This window comes from Oncorhynchus keta, unplaced genomic scaffold (genome assembly GCF_023373465.1).
Source record: "Oncorhynchus keta strain PuntledgeMale-10-30-2019 unplaced genomic scaffold, Oket_V2 Un_scaffold_2149_pilon_pilon, whole genome shotgun sequence".
NCBI lineage: Eukaryota > Metazoa > Chordata > Actinopteri > Salmoniformes > Salmonidae > Oncorhynchus > Oncorhynchus keta.
This window is the reverse complement of record NW_026290864.1, coordinates 226,087-240,113: the sequence shown is the minus strand read 5'-3', so window position 1 is coordinate 240,113 and position 14,027 is coordinate 226,087. Positions and strand designations below refer to the sequence as shown.

The window sequence follows — 14,027 nt, the reverse complement described above, 5'->3', positions numbered from 1 at the left end:
TAACAGGTCCATGTAGCCATGCCTAAACACAGCTATATCAACACCCTTCTAGTGTAACAGGTCCATGTAGCCATGCCTAAACACAGCTATATCAACACCCTTCTAGACAGTGTAACAGGTCCATGTAGCCATGCCTAAACACAGCTATATCAACACCCTTCTAGTGTAACAGGTCCATGTAGCCATGCCTAAACACAGCTATATCAACACCCTTCTGGTCAATGTAACAGGTCCATGTAGCCATGCCTAAACACAGCTATATCAACACCCTTCTAGTGTAACAGGTCCATGTAGCCATGCCTAAACACAGCTATATCAACACCCTTCTGGTCAATGTAACAGGTCCATGTAGCCATGCCTAAACACAGCTATATCAACACCCTTCTAGTGTAACAGGTCCATGTAGCCATGCCTAAACACAGCTATATCAACACCCTTCTAGTGTAACAGGTCCATGTAGCCATGCCTAAACACAGCTATATCAACACCCTTCTAGTGTAACAGGTCCATGTAGCCATGCCTAAACACAGCTATATCAACACCCTTCTAGTGTAACAGGTCCATGTAGCCATGCCTAAACACAGCTATATCAACACCCTTCTAGTGTAACAGGTCCATGTAGCCATGCCTAAACACAGCTATATCAACACCCTTCTAGTGTAACAGGTCCATGTAGCCATGCCTAAACACAGCTATATCAACACCCTTCTAGACAATGTAACAGGTCCATGTAGCCATGCCTAAACACAGCTATATCAACACCCTTCTAGTGTAACAGGTCCATGTAGCCATGCCTAAACACAGCTATATCAACACCCTTCTAGTCAATGTAACAGGTCCATGTAGCCATGTCTAAACACAGCTATATCAACACCCTTCTAGTGTAACAGGTCCATGTAGCCATGCCTAAACACAGCTATATCAACACCCTTCTAGTGTAACAGGTCCATGTAGCCATGCCTAAACACAGCTATATCAACACCCTTCTAGTGTAACAGGTCCATGTAGCCATGCCTAAACACAGCTATATCAACACCCTTCTAGTGTAACATGTCCATGTAGCCATGCCTAAACACAGCTATATCAACACCCTTCTGGTCAATGTAACAGGTCCATGTAGCCATGCCTAAACACAGCTATATCAACACCCTTCTAGTGTAACAGGTCCATGTAGCCATGCCTAAACACAGCTATATCAACACCCTTCTAGTGTAACAGGTCCATGTAGCCATGCCTAAACACAGCTATATCAACACCCTTCTAGTGTAACAGGTCCATGTAGCCATGCCTAAACACAGCTATATCAACACCCTTCTGGTCAATGTAACAGGTCCATGTAGCCATGCCTAAACACAGCTATATCAACACCCTTCTAGTGTAACAGGTCCATGTAGCCATGCCTAAACACAGCTATATCAACACCCTTCTAGTGTAGCAGGTCCATGTAGCCATGCCTAAACACAGCTATATCAACACCCTTCTAGTGTAACAGGTCCATGTAGCCATGCCTAAACACAGCTATATCAACACCCTTCTAGTGTAACAGGTCCATGTAGCCATGCCTAAACACAGCTATATCAACACCCTTCTAGTGTAACAGGTCCATGTAGCCATGCCTAAACACAGCTATATCAACACCCTTCTAGTGTAACAGGTCCATGTAGCCATGCCTAAACACAGCTATATCAACACCCTTCTAGTGTAACAGGTCCATGTAGCCATGCCTAAACACAGCTATATCAACACCCTTCTAGTGTAACAGGTCCATGTAGCCATGCCTAAACACAGCTATATCAACACCCTTCTAGTGTAACAGGTCCATGTAGCCATGCCTAAACACAGCTATATCAACACCCTTCTGGTCAATGTAACAGGTCCATGTAGCCATGCCTAAACACAGCTATATCAACACCCTTCTAGTGTAACAGGTCCATGTAGCCATGCCTAAACACAGCTATATCAACACCCTTCTGGTCAATGTAACAGGTCCATGTAGCCATGCCTAAACACAGCTATATCAACACCCTTCTAGTGTAACAGGTCCATGTAGCCATGCCTAAACACAGCTATATCAACACCCTTCTAGACAATGTAACAGGTCCATGTAGCCATGCCTAAACACAGCTATATCAACACCCTTCTAGTGTAACAGGTCCATGTAGCCATGCCTAAACACAGCTATATCAACACCCTTCTAGTGTAACAGGTCCATGTAGCCATGCCTAAACACAGCTATATCAACACCCTTCTAGTGTAACAGGTCCATGTAGCCATGCCTAAACACAGCTATATCAACACCCTTCTAGTGTAACAGGTCCATGTAGCCATGCCTAAACACAGCTATATCAACACCCTTCTAGTGTAACAGGTCCATGTAGCCATGCCTAAACACAGCTATATCAACACCCTTCTAGTGTAACAGGTCCATGTAGCCATGCCTAAACACAGCTATATCAACACCCTTCTGGTCGATGTAACAGGTCCATGTTGCTGCTATCAATTGTGAGCAGCACCTTTACCATTGTATTCAGTCTGAACCCCAGAATAAGCAGAAGGAGGAAAGCATTACATAGGTGAAAGAAAAGTACACCACAACACAGTCTAGATGTTATCCAATCAGGAGCCCAACAAGTGAAGGAAGGTTGGATTTACAGCGATAAGATAGAGAGTTAAAAGGGTCTGAAGTTGAGGGACCATGGGGCATGAAAGGCATAGTGTGGAATAAGGGGTAGCTAGAGGGATGGTTGGCCATGGAATAAACATAAAAAGGGGTTTTGTGGATTCAGCACACAAGCTCTAACAGGATAACTGATACATCCTAACAGGACCTTGTCAGGTAAAGACTGACTCAAAACTAAAAAGTACTGACAGTGACTCCTCTGTTTCACCACGCTCACCACCAGGCCCGCATAGCACCAAACGCCGGGCATCACAACCACCCGGAATCTCCAACTTCAATTGCCCCATGCTACACCATAAATCACTCCTTTTGATGGTGCCCTGTTCCTAAGAGCAAAGAAAGAAACCAATATTGACCCAAGTTGCATGACACTCCTGCTCCCCCTGGTCAGAAGAGACACAAACAAATATCACATGTCCACTACAGGTTACCTTCACTGATTCAACTGCACCCAACTCCTTTCCCACCCACCCTGAAACCACAAATGTCACTCCTACTGGACCAGATTCTTCTTGATCATGACCATCGATGCCATACTGAGGCTCAGAGCTCTTCACCACACCTTCCACCTCATTTAACTCACTTCCATTTCACCTCCTGCACTCGGTCTGGCGCACGGCTCACTCTGTTTGCACTTGACACCACTCTCCTCCAGTTCTCACTCTGTTTGCACTTGACACCACTCTCCTCCAGGTCTCACTCTGTGTGCACTTGACACCACTCTCCTCCAGGTCTCACTCTGTTTGCACTTGACACCACTCTCCTCCAGGTCTCACTCTGTTTGCACTTGGCACCACTCTCCTCCAGGTCTCACTCTGTTTGCACTTGACACCACTCTCCTCCAGGTCTCACTCTCTTTGCACTTGACGCCAATCTTCTTCGACACCCCATGTCCATTTTTATCACCATCATCCTCAAATCCAACCTCTGCTTTCCTCATTTTCTTCAACCACTTCTTCCTCTTTTTCTCCCCTCCATTATTCCTCAGAAATCCACCTTTGTGTCCAAAACATGTGAATACCAATTAATGTAAAACCCACAATAGCAAATCGGACTAAATAAGATTACATAACCTTGCCTACTAGCTATACTATTGATCTGCTGTCCAGAGTGCAACAGCAATCAATGCCTTCCAGCAGTAAATTAAATTGAAAGGAAGTCACGCTTCTTGCTTAGCAAGTACCACTTCCTCCTGATTCAGCCCATACCTGGAGTGAACTCGAGACCTCTGCCTTGCTGGCACACATGACCACCCTCCTTAAGCATCTTATCAGTCAGCGCCACGCGAAAAGCGAGTTATTCACTGGCGAAAGTGTGCACACCTCAAGCTGAGGAGTAAGTTTCACACATCCCCATGTGTTACATAAGCTCACTGTTGACTCAAGATATACTAATCAGTCAGTCTCTGAAACTTCTCAAAAAGCCAGCCCAAAATAATACTTGAAGTAGACTACTCGCCCACAGACACAAACAAGCATTAACAAGAATTCCTAGCTTCACCATCTATATTACTTAGCTAGTTACAACTAGCGAGCTAGACTGTTGGTTTATACTGTAAAAGTCAAAGAAAGCTTAATTTGTTTTTTATCAATTTGTCATGCATTTAAATGGCTAGACAAATAGACCACTAATGTAGCCATGTAGGCATCTAGCCAGGCTAATGTTGCTAACTAGCTAGCTAGATAACAGGTATTGTGTAAATTTAAAACTTGCCCAGGACAGTTCACAGAATTGTCAATTGAAACAAATGTATTAATTACTGAATTGAGCTAACATTAGATAGTTAATCCAGAGATTCTTACCGTAGCCTCGTTTCGGCAGTCTAGTCTAGATCATCATCGCCCTGGTGGGTAATGCTAATCTTGAGACAGGCATTTGTAGTTCTGTATAATAGCCACAATAGCAGTTAATTAGCTATTCATTTTTGGGGGGGGTAAATACAGGCAATTATATTTATAAAAGTCACCTTGTTCAAGAGAGAATTACACAGTTATGAAAACGTCCCGCCAGGGTAAGTCTACACGAAACACAGACCTTATTTGAAGTGTTTCTAAAATCACCTATGAGAAAAATGTTTGGTAAAAAAACTATTGGAACCATCTCTGTGTTTGACCGCTAGGTTTTATGGGTATTATGACTCATACGATGGTACTCTATCGCCACATTCACATGCTAGTCGGAACTAGGAAATGTTTAAATTTCCAACTTGCTGATTCGTTGAACGCGGCAAGTGTATAACTACAACCAGTTAGCAAGTCAGACATTTCAGAGTTTCCTAGTTCCAACAAGGACATGAACGCGGCATATGCAACACACTTTGGAAGGTGTGACCCTATGGTGTCAATATCATCTCAAATGTATTTGTGAACTCACAGCATACATTTTGTATTTATGTATCATGATCAGTACAAATAAGTACCAATCCACAAATGTAAATCACCAATCCACAAATGTAAATCACTTTCCACAAATGTAAATCACCAATCCACAAATGTAAATCACCAATCCACAAATGTAAATCACTTTCCACAAATGTAAATCCCCAATCCACAAATGTAAATCCCCAATCCACAAATGTAAATCCCCAATCCACAAATGTAAATCACCAATCCACAAATGTAAATCACCAATCCACAAATGTAAATCACTTTCCACAAATGTAAATCACCAATCCACAAATGTAAATCACCAATCCACAAACGTAAATCACTTTCCACAAATGTAAATCCCCAATCCACAAATGTAAATCACCAATCCACAAATGTAAATCCCCAATCCACAAATGTAAATCACCAATCCACAAATGTAAATCACCAATCCACAAACGTAAATCACTTTCCACAAATGTAAATCACTTTCCACAAATGCAGTTTACTATCCACAAACAAACATAAAGAGTTCCCACGCGTATAAAAAAAGTTCTCACATGTAGAGAGAGATGTGTAGTCGTAGAAAAAAGGTTCTCACATGTAGAGAGAGATGTGTAGTCGTAGAAAAAAGGTTCTCACATGTAGAGAGAGATGTGTCTTTGTAGAGAAAAAGGTTCTCACGTGTAGAAAGAGATGTGTCGTCGTAGAAAAAAGGTTTGTACCCATAGAAAGTGATTTCTATAAATCGCTGGCAGCCTCTCATGTTGATGGCTGCCTTTCAACGCTGCAGAAATTACACTATGGTAAACGTAATATGTTAACCATATATGTAGCCATAGCATGTCCAATGTAAATCATCAAAACCCCACCCCTAGATTACTCTATATATGCAACTCTATTGTGGTTAGGGTTAGGGTTAACCCTAACCCTAACCGCCCAAATAGTTGAATTATTTGGAGAGTGTGATAACACCAATACTTTTGGCATGATATTGATCCCATACATATCCTTCACATTTAGTGGTGCTATCACACTGGCCAGCTAATTCAACCATTTGGGTGATGAACGGGTGTACACCGCGATAGTAATCTAGGGGTGGGGGTTTGATTATTTACATTGGACATCCTATCATCCGTTGGACATCCGCTTTCTAAGTGTGAGAAGTTTTTTTCTACGACTACAAATCGTTTCTACACTTGAGAACCTTTTGTCTTTATGGCAGTCATTTTACTTAAGGCCTTTGGAAATGACCTGCATATCTGCAGTTATAAAACCATTCTAATGCAATATATCGATTTACAAATACAAATAAAAACGTGTTTGTTTGTGGATAGTGATTGCATTTGTGGATAGCGATTTACATTTGTGGAAAGGGATTTACATTTGTGGAAAGTGATTTACATTTGTGGAAAGTGATTAACATTTGTGGATTGGTGATTTACATTTGTGGATTGGTGATTTACATTTGTGGATTGGTGATTTACATTTGTGGAAAGTGATTTACATTTGTGGATTGGTGATTTACATTTGTGGATTGGTGATTTACATTTGTGGATTGGTGATTTACATTTGTGGATTGGTGATTTTGTTGGAACCCCTATTACTAGTCTGTTCAACCTCTCTTTTGTATCGTCTGAGATTGCTAAAGATTGGAAAGCTGTCACGGTCATCCTCCTCACTTTTGACCCAAACTGTTATAGACCTATATCCATTCTGCCCTGCCTTTCTAAAGTCTTCGAAATCCAAGTGAACAAACAGATCACCGACCATTTCGAATCCCACCGTACCTTGTCCACTATGCAATCTAGTTTCCGAGCTGGTCACAGGTGCACCTCAGCCATACTCAAGGACCTAAACAATATCATAACCGCGATCGATAAAAGACAGTACTGTGCAGCCATCTTCATTGACCTGGCCAAGGCTCTCGACTCTGTCAATCACCGTATTCTTATCGGCAGACTCAACAGCCTTGGTTTCTCTGATGACTGCCTCGCCTGGTTCACTAACTACTTCTCAGATAGAGTTCAGTGTGTAAAATCAGAGGGCCTGTTGTCCGGACCTCTGGCAGTCTCTATGGGGGTGCCACAGGGTTCAATTCTCGGGCCGACTCTTTACTCTGTATATTTCAATAATGTTGCTCTTGCTGCTGATGATTCTCTGATCCACCTCTACACAGATGACACCATTCTGTATACATCTGGCCCTTCTTTGGACACTGTTTTAACAAACCTCCAAACGAGCTTCAACGCCATACAACAATTGGCTTCTTATTCCGCAACAAAGTCTCCTTCACTCATGCTGCCAAGCATCCCTCGTAAAACTGACCATCCGACCGACCGATCTTGACTTCGGCGATGTCATTTACAAAATAGCCTCCAACACTCTACTCAGCGTATTTGATGCAGTCTATCACAGTGTCATCCGTTTTTTCACCAAAGTCCCATATACTACCCACCACCGCGACCTGTATGCTCTCATTGGCTGGTCCTCCCTACATATTCATCGCCAAACCCACTGGCTTCAGGTCATCTACAAGTCTCTGCTAGGTAAAGCTCCGCCTTATCTCAGCTCACTGGTCACCATAGCAACACCCACTTGTAGCACGCGCTCCAGCAGGTATATTTCACTGGTCATCCCCAAAGCCAACACCTCCTTTGGCCACCTTTCCTTCCAGTTCTCTGCTGCCAATGATTGTAATGAATTGCAAAAATCACTGAAGTTGGAGACTTATATCTCCCTCACTAACTTTAAGCATCTGCTGTCAGAGCAGCATACCGATCGCTGCAGCTGTACACAGCCCGTCTGTGAATAGCCCATCCAACCAACTACCTACCTCATCCCCATATTTATTTGTGTTTTTCTGCTCTTTTGCACACCAGTATATCTACTTGCACATCCTCATCTGCAAATATATCACTCCAGTGTAAATTGCTAAATTGTAATTACTTCGCCACTATTGTGTCACACCCTGACCATCGTTTGCTTTGTATGTTTCTATGTTTTGTTTGGTCAGGGTGTGATCTGAGTGGGCATTCTATGTTGTGTATCTAGTTTGTCTGTTTCTGTGTTTGGCCTGATATGGTTCTCAATCAGAGGCAGGTGTTAGTTATTGTCTCTGATTGGGAACCATATTTAGGTAGCCTGTTTGGTGTTGGGGTTTGTCGGGGATTGTTTCTGTCTTTGTGTTTGTTACACCAGATAGGGCTGTTTTCGGTTTTTCACATTTCTTGTTTTGTATATTGTTCATTTATCATCTTCATTAAAGATGTATCACAATAACCACGCTGCATTTTGGTCCGCCTCTCCTTCAACAGAGGAATCCCGTTACAGAATCACCCAGCACAACAGGACCAAGCGGTGTGGTGACAGGCAGCGGCAGCAGGATCAGCGCGAGGAGTACTGGACATGGGAGGATGAGTTGGATGGTAAAGGACCCTGGGCACAGCCTGGAGAATATCGCCGCCCCAAAGAAGAGCTGGAGGCGGCGAAGGCGGAGAGGCGCTGGTATGAGGAGGCAGCACGGCGGCGTGGATGGAAGCCCGAGAGTCAGACCCAAAAATGTATTGGCGGGGGGGGGCACAGGAAGTGTGGCGAAGCCAGGTAGGAGACCTGCGCCAACTTCCTGTGCTTACCGGGGGGCTAGAGAGACCGGGCAGGCACCGTGTTATGCTGTGAAGTGCACAGTGTCCCCAGTGCAGGTGCATAGCCCGGTGCGGTACATACCAGCTCCGCGTATCGGCCGGGCTAGAGTGGGCATCGAGCCAAGTGCCATGAAGCCGGCTCTCCGCATCTGGTCTCCAGTGCGTCTCCTTGGGTCGGCTTACATGGCACCAGCCTTGCGCATGGTGTACCCGGTTCGCCTGCATAGCCCAGGGCGGGCTATTCCACCTCGCCGCACTGGCAGGACGACCGGGAGCATTCAACCAGGTAAGGTTGGGCAGGCTCGGTGCTCAAGAGCTCCAGTGCGCCTGCACGGTCCGGTCTATACGGTACCACCTCCACGCACCAGCCCTCCGGTGGCAGCCCCCCGCACCAGGCTGTCTCTCCATCTCATCCCTACAGGTGCTCCCGCCTGTCCAGTGCTGCCGGAGCCTTCCTCCTCTCCAGCGCTGCCGGAGTCTCCCGCCTGTCCAGCGCTGCCGGAGCCTTCCTCCTTGCCAGCGCTGCCGGAGTCTCCCGCCTGTCCAGCGCTGCCAGTCTGCAAGGAGCTGCCAGTCTGCAAGGAGCTGCCAGAGCTGCCAGTCTGCAAGGAGCTGCCAGAGCTACCAGTCTGCAAGGAGCTGCCAGAGCTGCCAGTCTGCATGGAGCAGCCAGAGCCGCCAGTCTGCATGGAGCAGCCAGAGCCGCCAGTCTGCATGGAGCAGCCAGAGCCGCCAGTCTGCATGGAGCAGCCAGAGCCGCCAGTCTGCATGGAGCAGCCAGAGCCGCCAGTCTGCATGGAGCAGCCAGAGCCGCCAGTTTGCATGGAGCAGCCAGAGCCGTCAGTCTGCATGGAACAGCCAGAGCGGCCAGTCAGCATGAAGCAGTCAGTGCTGCCAGTCAGCCAGGATCCGCCAGTGCCGCCAGTCAGCCAGGATCCGCCAGTCAGCCAGAATCCGCCTGTGCCGCCAGGATCTGCCAGTGCCACCAGTCAGCCAGGATCTGCCAGAGCCGCCAGTCAGCCAGGATCTGCCAGAGTCGTCAGCCAGTACGGAGCTGCCCCTCTGTCCCGAGCTGCCCCTCAGTCCAGTGGGGTCATTTATAGAAGGGTCGCCGTGATTAGGAGGCCACGGAAGCGGACAATGTGGTGGACTAAGACTATGGTGAAGTGGGGGGGGGTACTGTCACACCCTGACCATAGTTTGCTTTGTATGTTTCTATGTTTTGTTTGGTCAGGGTGTGATCTGAGTGGGCATTCTATGTTGTGTGTCTAGTTTGTCTGTTTCTGTGTTTGGCCTGATATGGTTCTCAATCAGAGGCAGGTGTTAGTTATTGTCTCTGATTGGGAACCATATTTAGGTAGCCTGTTTGGTGTTGGGGTTTGTGGGTGATTGTTCCTGTCTTTGTATTTGTTACACCAGATAGGGCTGTTTTCGGTTTTTCACATTTCTTGTTTTGTATATTGTTCATTTATCATCTTCATTAAAGATGTATCACAATAACCACGCTGCATTTTGGTCCGCCTCTCCTTCAACAGAGGAATCCCGTGACATATTGGCCTATTTATTGCCCTACCTCCTTACTGCATTTGCACACACTGTATACAGATTTTTCTATTGTGTTATTGACTGTACGTTTGTTTATCCCATGTGTAACTCTGTGTTTTTGTCGCACTGCTTTGCTTTATCTTGGCCAGGTCGCAGTTGTAAATGAGAACTTGTTCTCAACTGGCCTACCTGTTTAAATAAAGGTGAAATAAAATACATGTTTTACATTTGTGGATTGGTGATTTACATTTGTGGATTGGTACTTATTAGTACAGATCGTGATACACGAATACAAAATGCATGCTGTGAGTTCACAATACTTTTGGCATGATATTGATCCCATACATATCCTTCACATTTAGTGGTGCTATCACACTGGCCAGCTAATTCAACTATTTGGGTGAGGAACGGGTGTACACCGCAATAGAGTTGCATATATAGAGTAATCTAGGGGTGGGGTTTTGATTATTTACATTGGACATGCTATGGCTACATATATGGTTAACATATTACGTTTACCATAGTGTAATTTCTGCAGCGTTGAAAGGCAGCCATCAACATGACCGAATGAGAGGCTGCCAGCGATTTAAAGAATTCGCTTATTATGGGTACAATTTTTTTTTCTAAGACTACAAATCGCTTTCTACGCATGATAACTTTTTTTCTACGCTTGAAAACTTGTAGTCTTTATGGCGGTTATTTTACTTAAGACCCTTGGAAATTATCTGCAGATATCAAACAAATTCTAATGCAATATATCGATTTACAAATCAATTGTGGATAGTGATTGTATTTGTGGATAGCAATTTACATTTGTGGAAAGTGATTTACATTTGTGGATTGGTACTTATTTGTATAGATCATGATACACGAATACAAAATGCATGCTGGTAGTTCACAATACATTTGGCATGATATTGATCCCATAGTGACCATCGACTTGAGAAAATGTATCCACTCAAACGAGCCCAGCATCTTGATGTTGCGGATGCGCAGTCGAGACCCACTCTAACCAGACGATGGGCGGGTTCCAGGGAGGGCAGTCTCTCGAGTCAAATCGGTTTTCGTGACTTGGTCGCTCCTCCTCTCTCCATCGTTTCTAGCAAGCTAGCTAGATAACTAGGAGAGCTACCTTGAAGTGTGGGAGACTCAAAGTGGATAAGGGGAAACAGGCTGACGGAAAATGGCAGAGATCGAGGGAGAGGGAATTAATTCGGTGGCACCTCCGTTAGTTCAGCCACCCTCTCGTAACTGCTCCGGTGTCAGCCCAACGCAGGGCACCGGCAGTTGCCAAACGGTGACTACCGTTACGTCAGGCCCGCGACTGGTGCGGATAGTCAAGTCTGACTCGGGATATGGCTTCAATGTCCGGGGACAGGTTAGCGAAGGAGGACAACTACGGAGCATCAACGGGGAATTGTATGCCCCGCTACAGCATGTTAGTGCTGTTTTACCGGGAGGTGCAGCGGACAGAGCCGGTATCTCGAAAGGGGACCGGATTCTGGAAGTGTAAGTAAGAGTTAGCTTGCTATCTGGTAGCTGCTAACTACATGCGTAAGCTAGCTCAATGGTAGATATTTGGTCAAGGCAGGGCAAAACAAACAGACCACAGCAAAGTTAAAAAGGACGCTAATTGTCATGTCAGCTCCTCTGCACTGCAGTTGGTTCGTGAAACAAACGTGTTCTGCTGATCCAAATTTAAGCTCGCTAGCTAACGTTAACTCCATAATTCACAAGTTGTTGTCCTCGGCTCAGTGCAACGCCATAAACGATCATAGCAAGCAACGTTAAATGACATGTTTCACTTGATCTGGAGACTAGGTTAACAAAGCCTTGCTAACTCATGCATCAGTCTGTGCTTGTGCCAGTCTTATCGGGAGTGTCCAGGGCAGAAGAGCCGGTTCATCCCAATGAAAAGACTGTCTGGTCTGTGTGTGAGAGCGTGTGATCATTACGAATTCCAGTCACACTGACTCTCTGAACTTGGATACAAGCTAACTATATTAACACCAGCACACACACAGGTTCCTTCCTTCCCTACACATCACGTTACCAGAAAAACAGCATCTGTCATTCTTATTAACAACAGAACCAGATGATGGAAAAATGGCCATTCAATGCGTGTGCACATTAATAGTCGGCTACTATTTTTACCTACTTGCCTTGATGATGATAATAGGTATTTTAATAGTGTGCCCAAATGCTTTCTATCTCGTCTCAATTAAATTGGGACTTAACATTTCCTAATTGTAATAGATCAACAATAGCTATAGTATGCCATCTGTGTCTGGATGCGGATGCTGCAATATATAGAGTGCAGTGTGTCTGTCTGGTCTTTGCGACAGGTTTAGTATGCACAGGGGTAGCTAGCTTGGTGATGTTAGGTTCTGTTGCCATGGCAAGGAGTAGGCAGCATACAGCTCAGCATCAGTACCTGTGTGTGTGTGAGCGAGGGGGGTTGCTGGATACGGGATACATAGGGCTCATCTGATTGGATGTGCTATCAGTAATTCTCTGTTTTGATTCGTTGGCTCACCGTTTGCTGCTGTATGATTGGGTGCCGTGCAGTAGCTTGGCAGTTTGTTGACTTCAATATTGGTGTGCGTGCACGGGTGGTTTCACGCCCATTGTGCGTGTGTGTGTCTTGAGCAACACAATTATCTATGCCAGGGAGAGACACCTGCCCATGTGCTCCATATGCTCACACACAGCAGTCCCTCAGTGTTCGCTGCAGTGCTTGTAGAGCATCTCCACTGCTCTCCAAAATACACACTCCTCAGTAACACAGTCCCAGAGAGAACACACAAACACACACACAGTCCCAGAGAGAACACACAAACAAACACACAGTCCCAGAGAGAACACACACACAGTCCCAGAGAGAACACACAAACACACACACAGTCCCAGAGAGAACACACACACACAGTCCCAGAGAGAACACACACACACAGTCCCAGAGAGAACACACAGTCCCAGAGAGAACACACACAGTCCCAGAGAGAACACACACACACAGTCCCAGAGAGAACACACACACACAGTCCCAGAGAGAACACACACACACACAGTCCCAGAGAGAACACACACACACAGTCCCAGAGAGAACACACACACACAGTCCCAGAGTCCCTTTCTGTGTGTGTGTTTGTCTCGGTCCAGTCTGTCTCTGTCTTTCTGTGTGTGTTTGTCTCGGTCCAGTCTGTCTCTGTCTTTCTGTGTGTGTGTGTGTGTGTGTTTGTCTCGGTCCAGTCTGTCTCTGTCTTTCTGTGTGTGTGTGTGTGTGTGTGTGTGTTTGTCTCGGTCCAGTCTGTCTCTGTATGTCTGTGCGTGTATTACTACCTCAGCTGCTTTCAGTTAAACATTAGCCAGCCGAGAGACTAGTGATTAAAGGAAATGAGTCTGGGTTTTTTGACACCTGTAAGGGATACATGTAATGATCAACATGTTGGGACGCATAACACACACAGGCCCACAGATGACAGAATGGACCTACTGTGTTCTCTACCCACACGCACTGATTAGGAGTTGTGCCGGCTGTGCGCACACTGTCAGTTTCCTTGATGAAACATTGGAGTGTGTGTATCTCTGTCATTGTCTGTTTGTTTTATGACCCCAGTGTCTTCCTCAGTGTTAACTGCAGTGCTTGTGGAGCGTCTCCACTGCAGGTGGTCTGTCTGGCAGTGTTGTGTGTTGATGCTGTAATCTTTGGCCTGCTTTCTGTTCCTCTGTCACTGATGTAACATGATAGTTAGCCTGGGTTTACTAGGTAAAGGGCTACTTTATCATTTA

At 45.5% G+C, this 14,027-nt stretch overlaps 1 protein-coding gene across 50 annotated transcripts in view; it reads left to right on the top strand.

Annotated features, from left to right (window-relative positions):
* Window positions 1–11,287: 11,287 nt before the first annotated feature.
* LOC118378326 (sorting nexin-27-like) overlaps window positions 11,288–14,027 on the top strand; it is a 60,956-nt gene continuing 58,216 nt past the window's right edge. For 49 of the 50 annotated variants that reach the window (XR_008130542.1, XR_008130538.1, XR_008130521.1 and 46 more), the window contains exon 1: window positions 11,289–11,744. Coding sequence is in view for 2 of the 50 variants with exons in the window: in XM_052515138.1 (XP_052371098.1) it covers window positions 11,419–11,744 (326 nt within the window). In the remaining 48 variants the exon portion in view is untranslated. Of the gene's footprint in view, window positions 11,745–14,027 lie in introns of all 50 variants that reach the window. The other variant, XM_052515139.1, reaches the window with a different exon arrangement.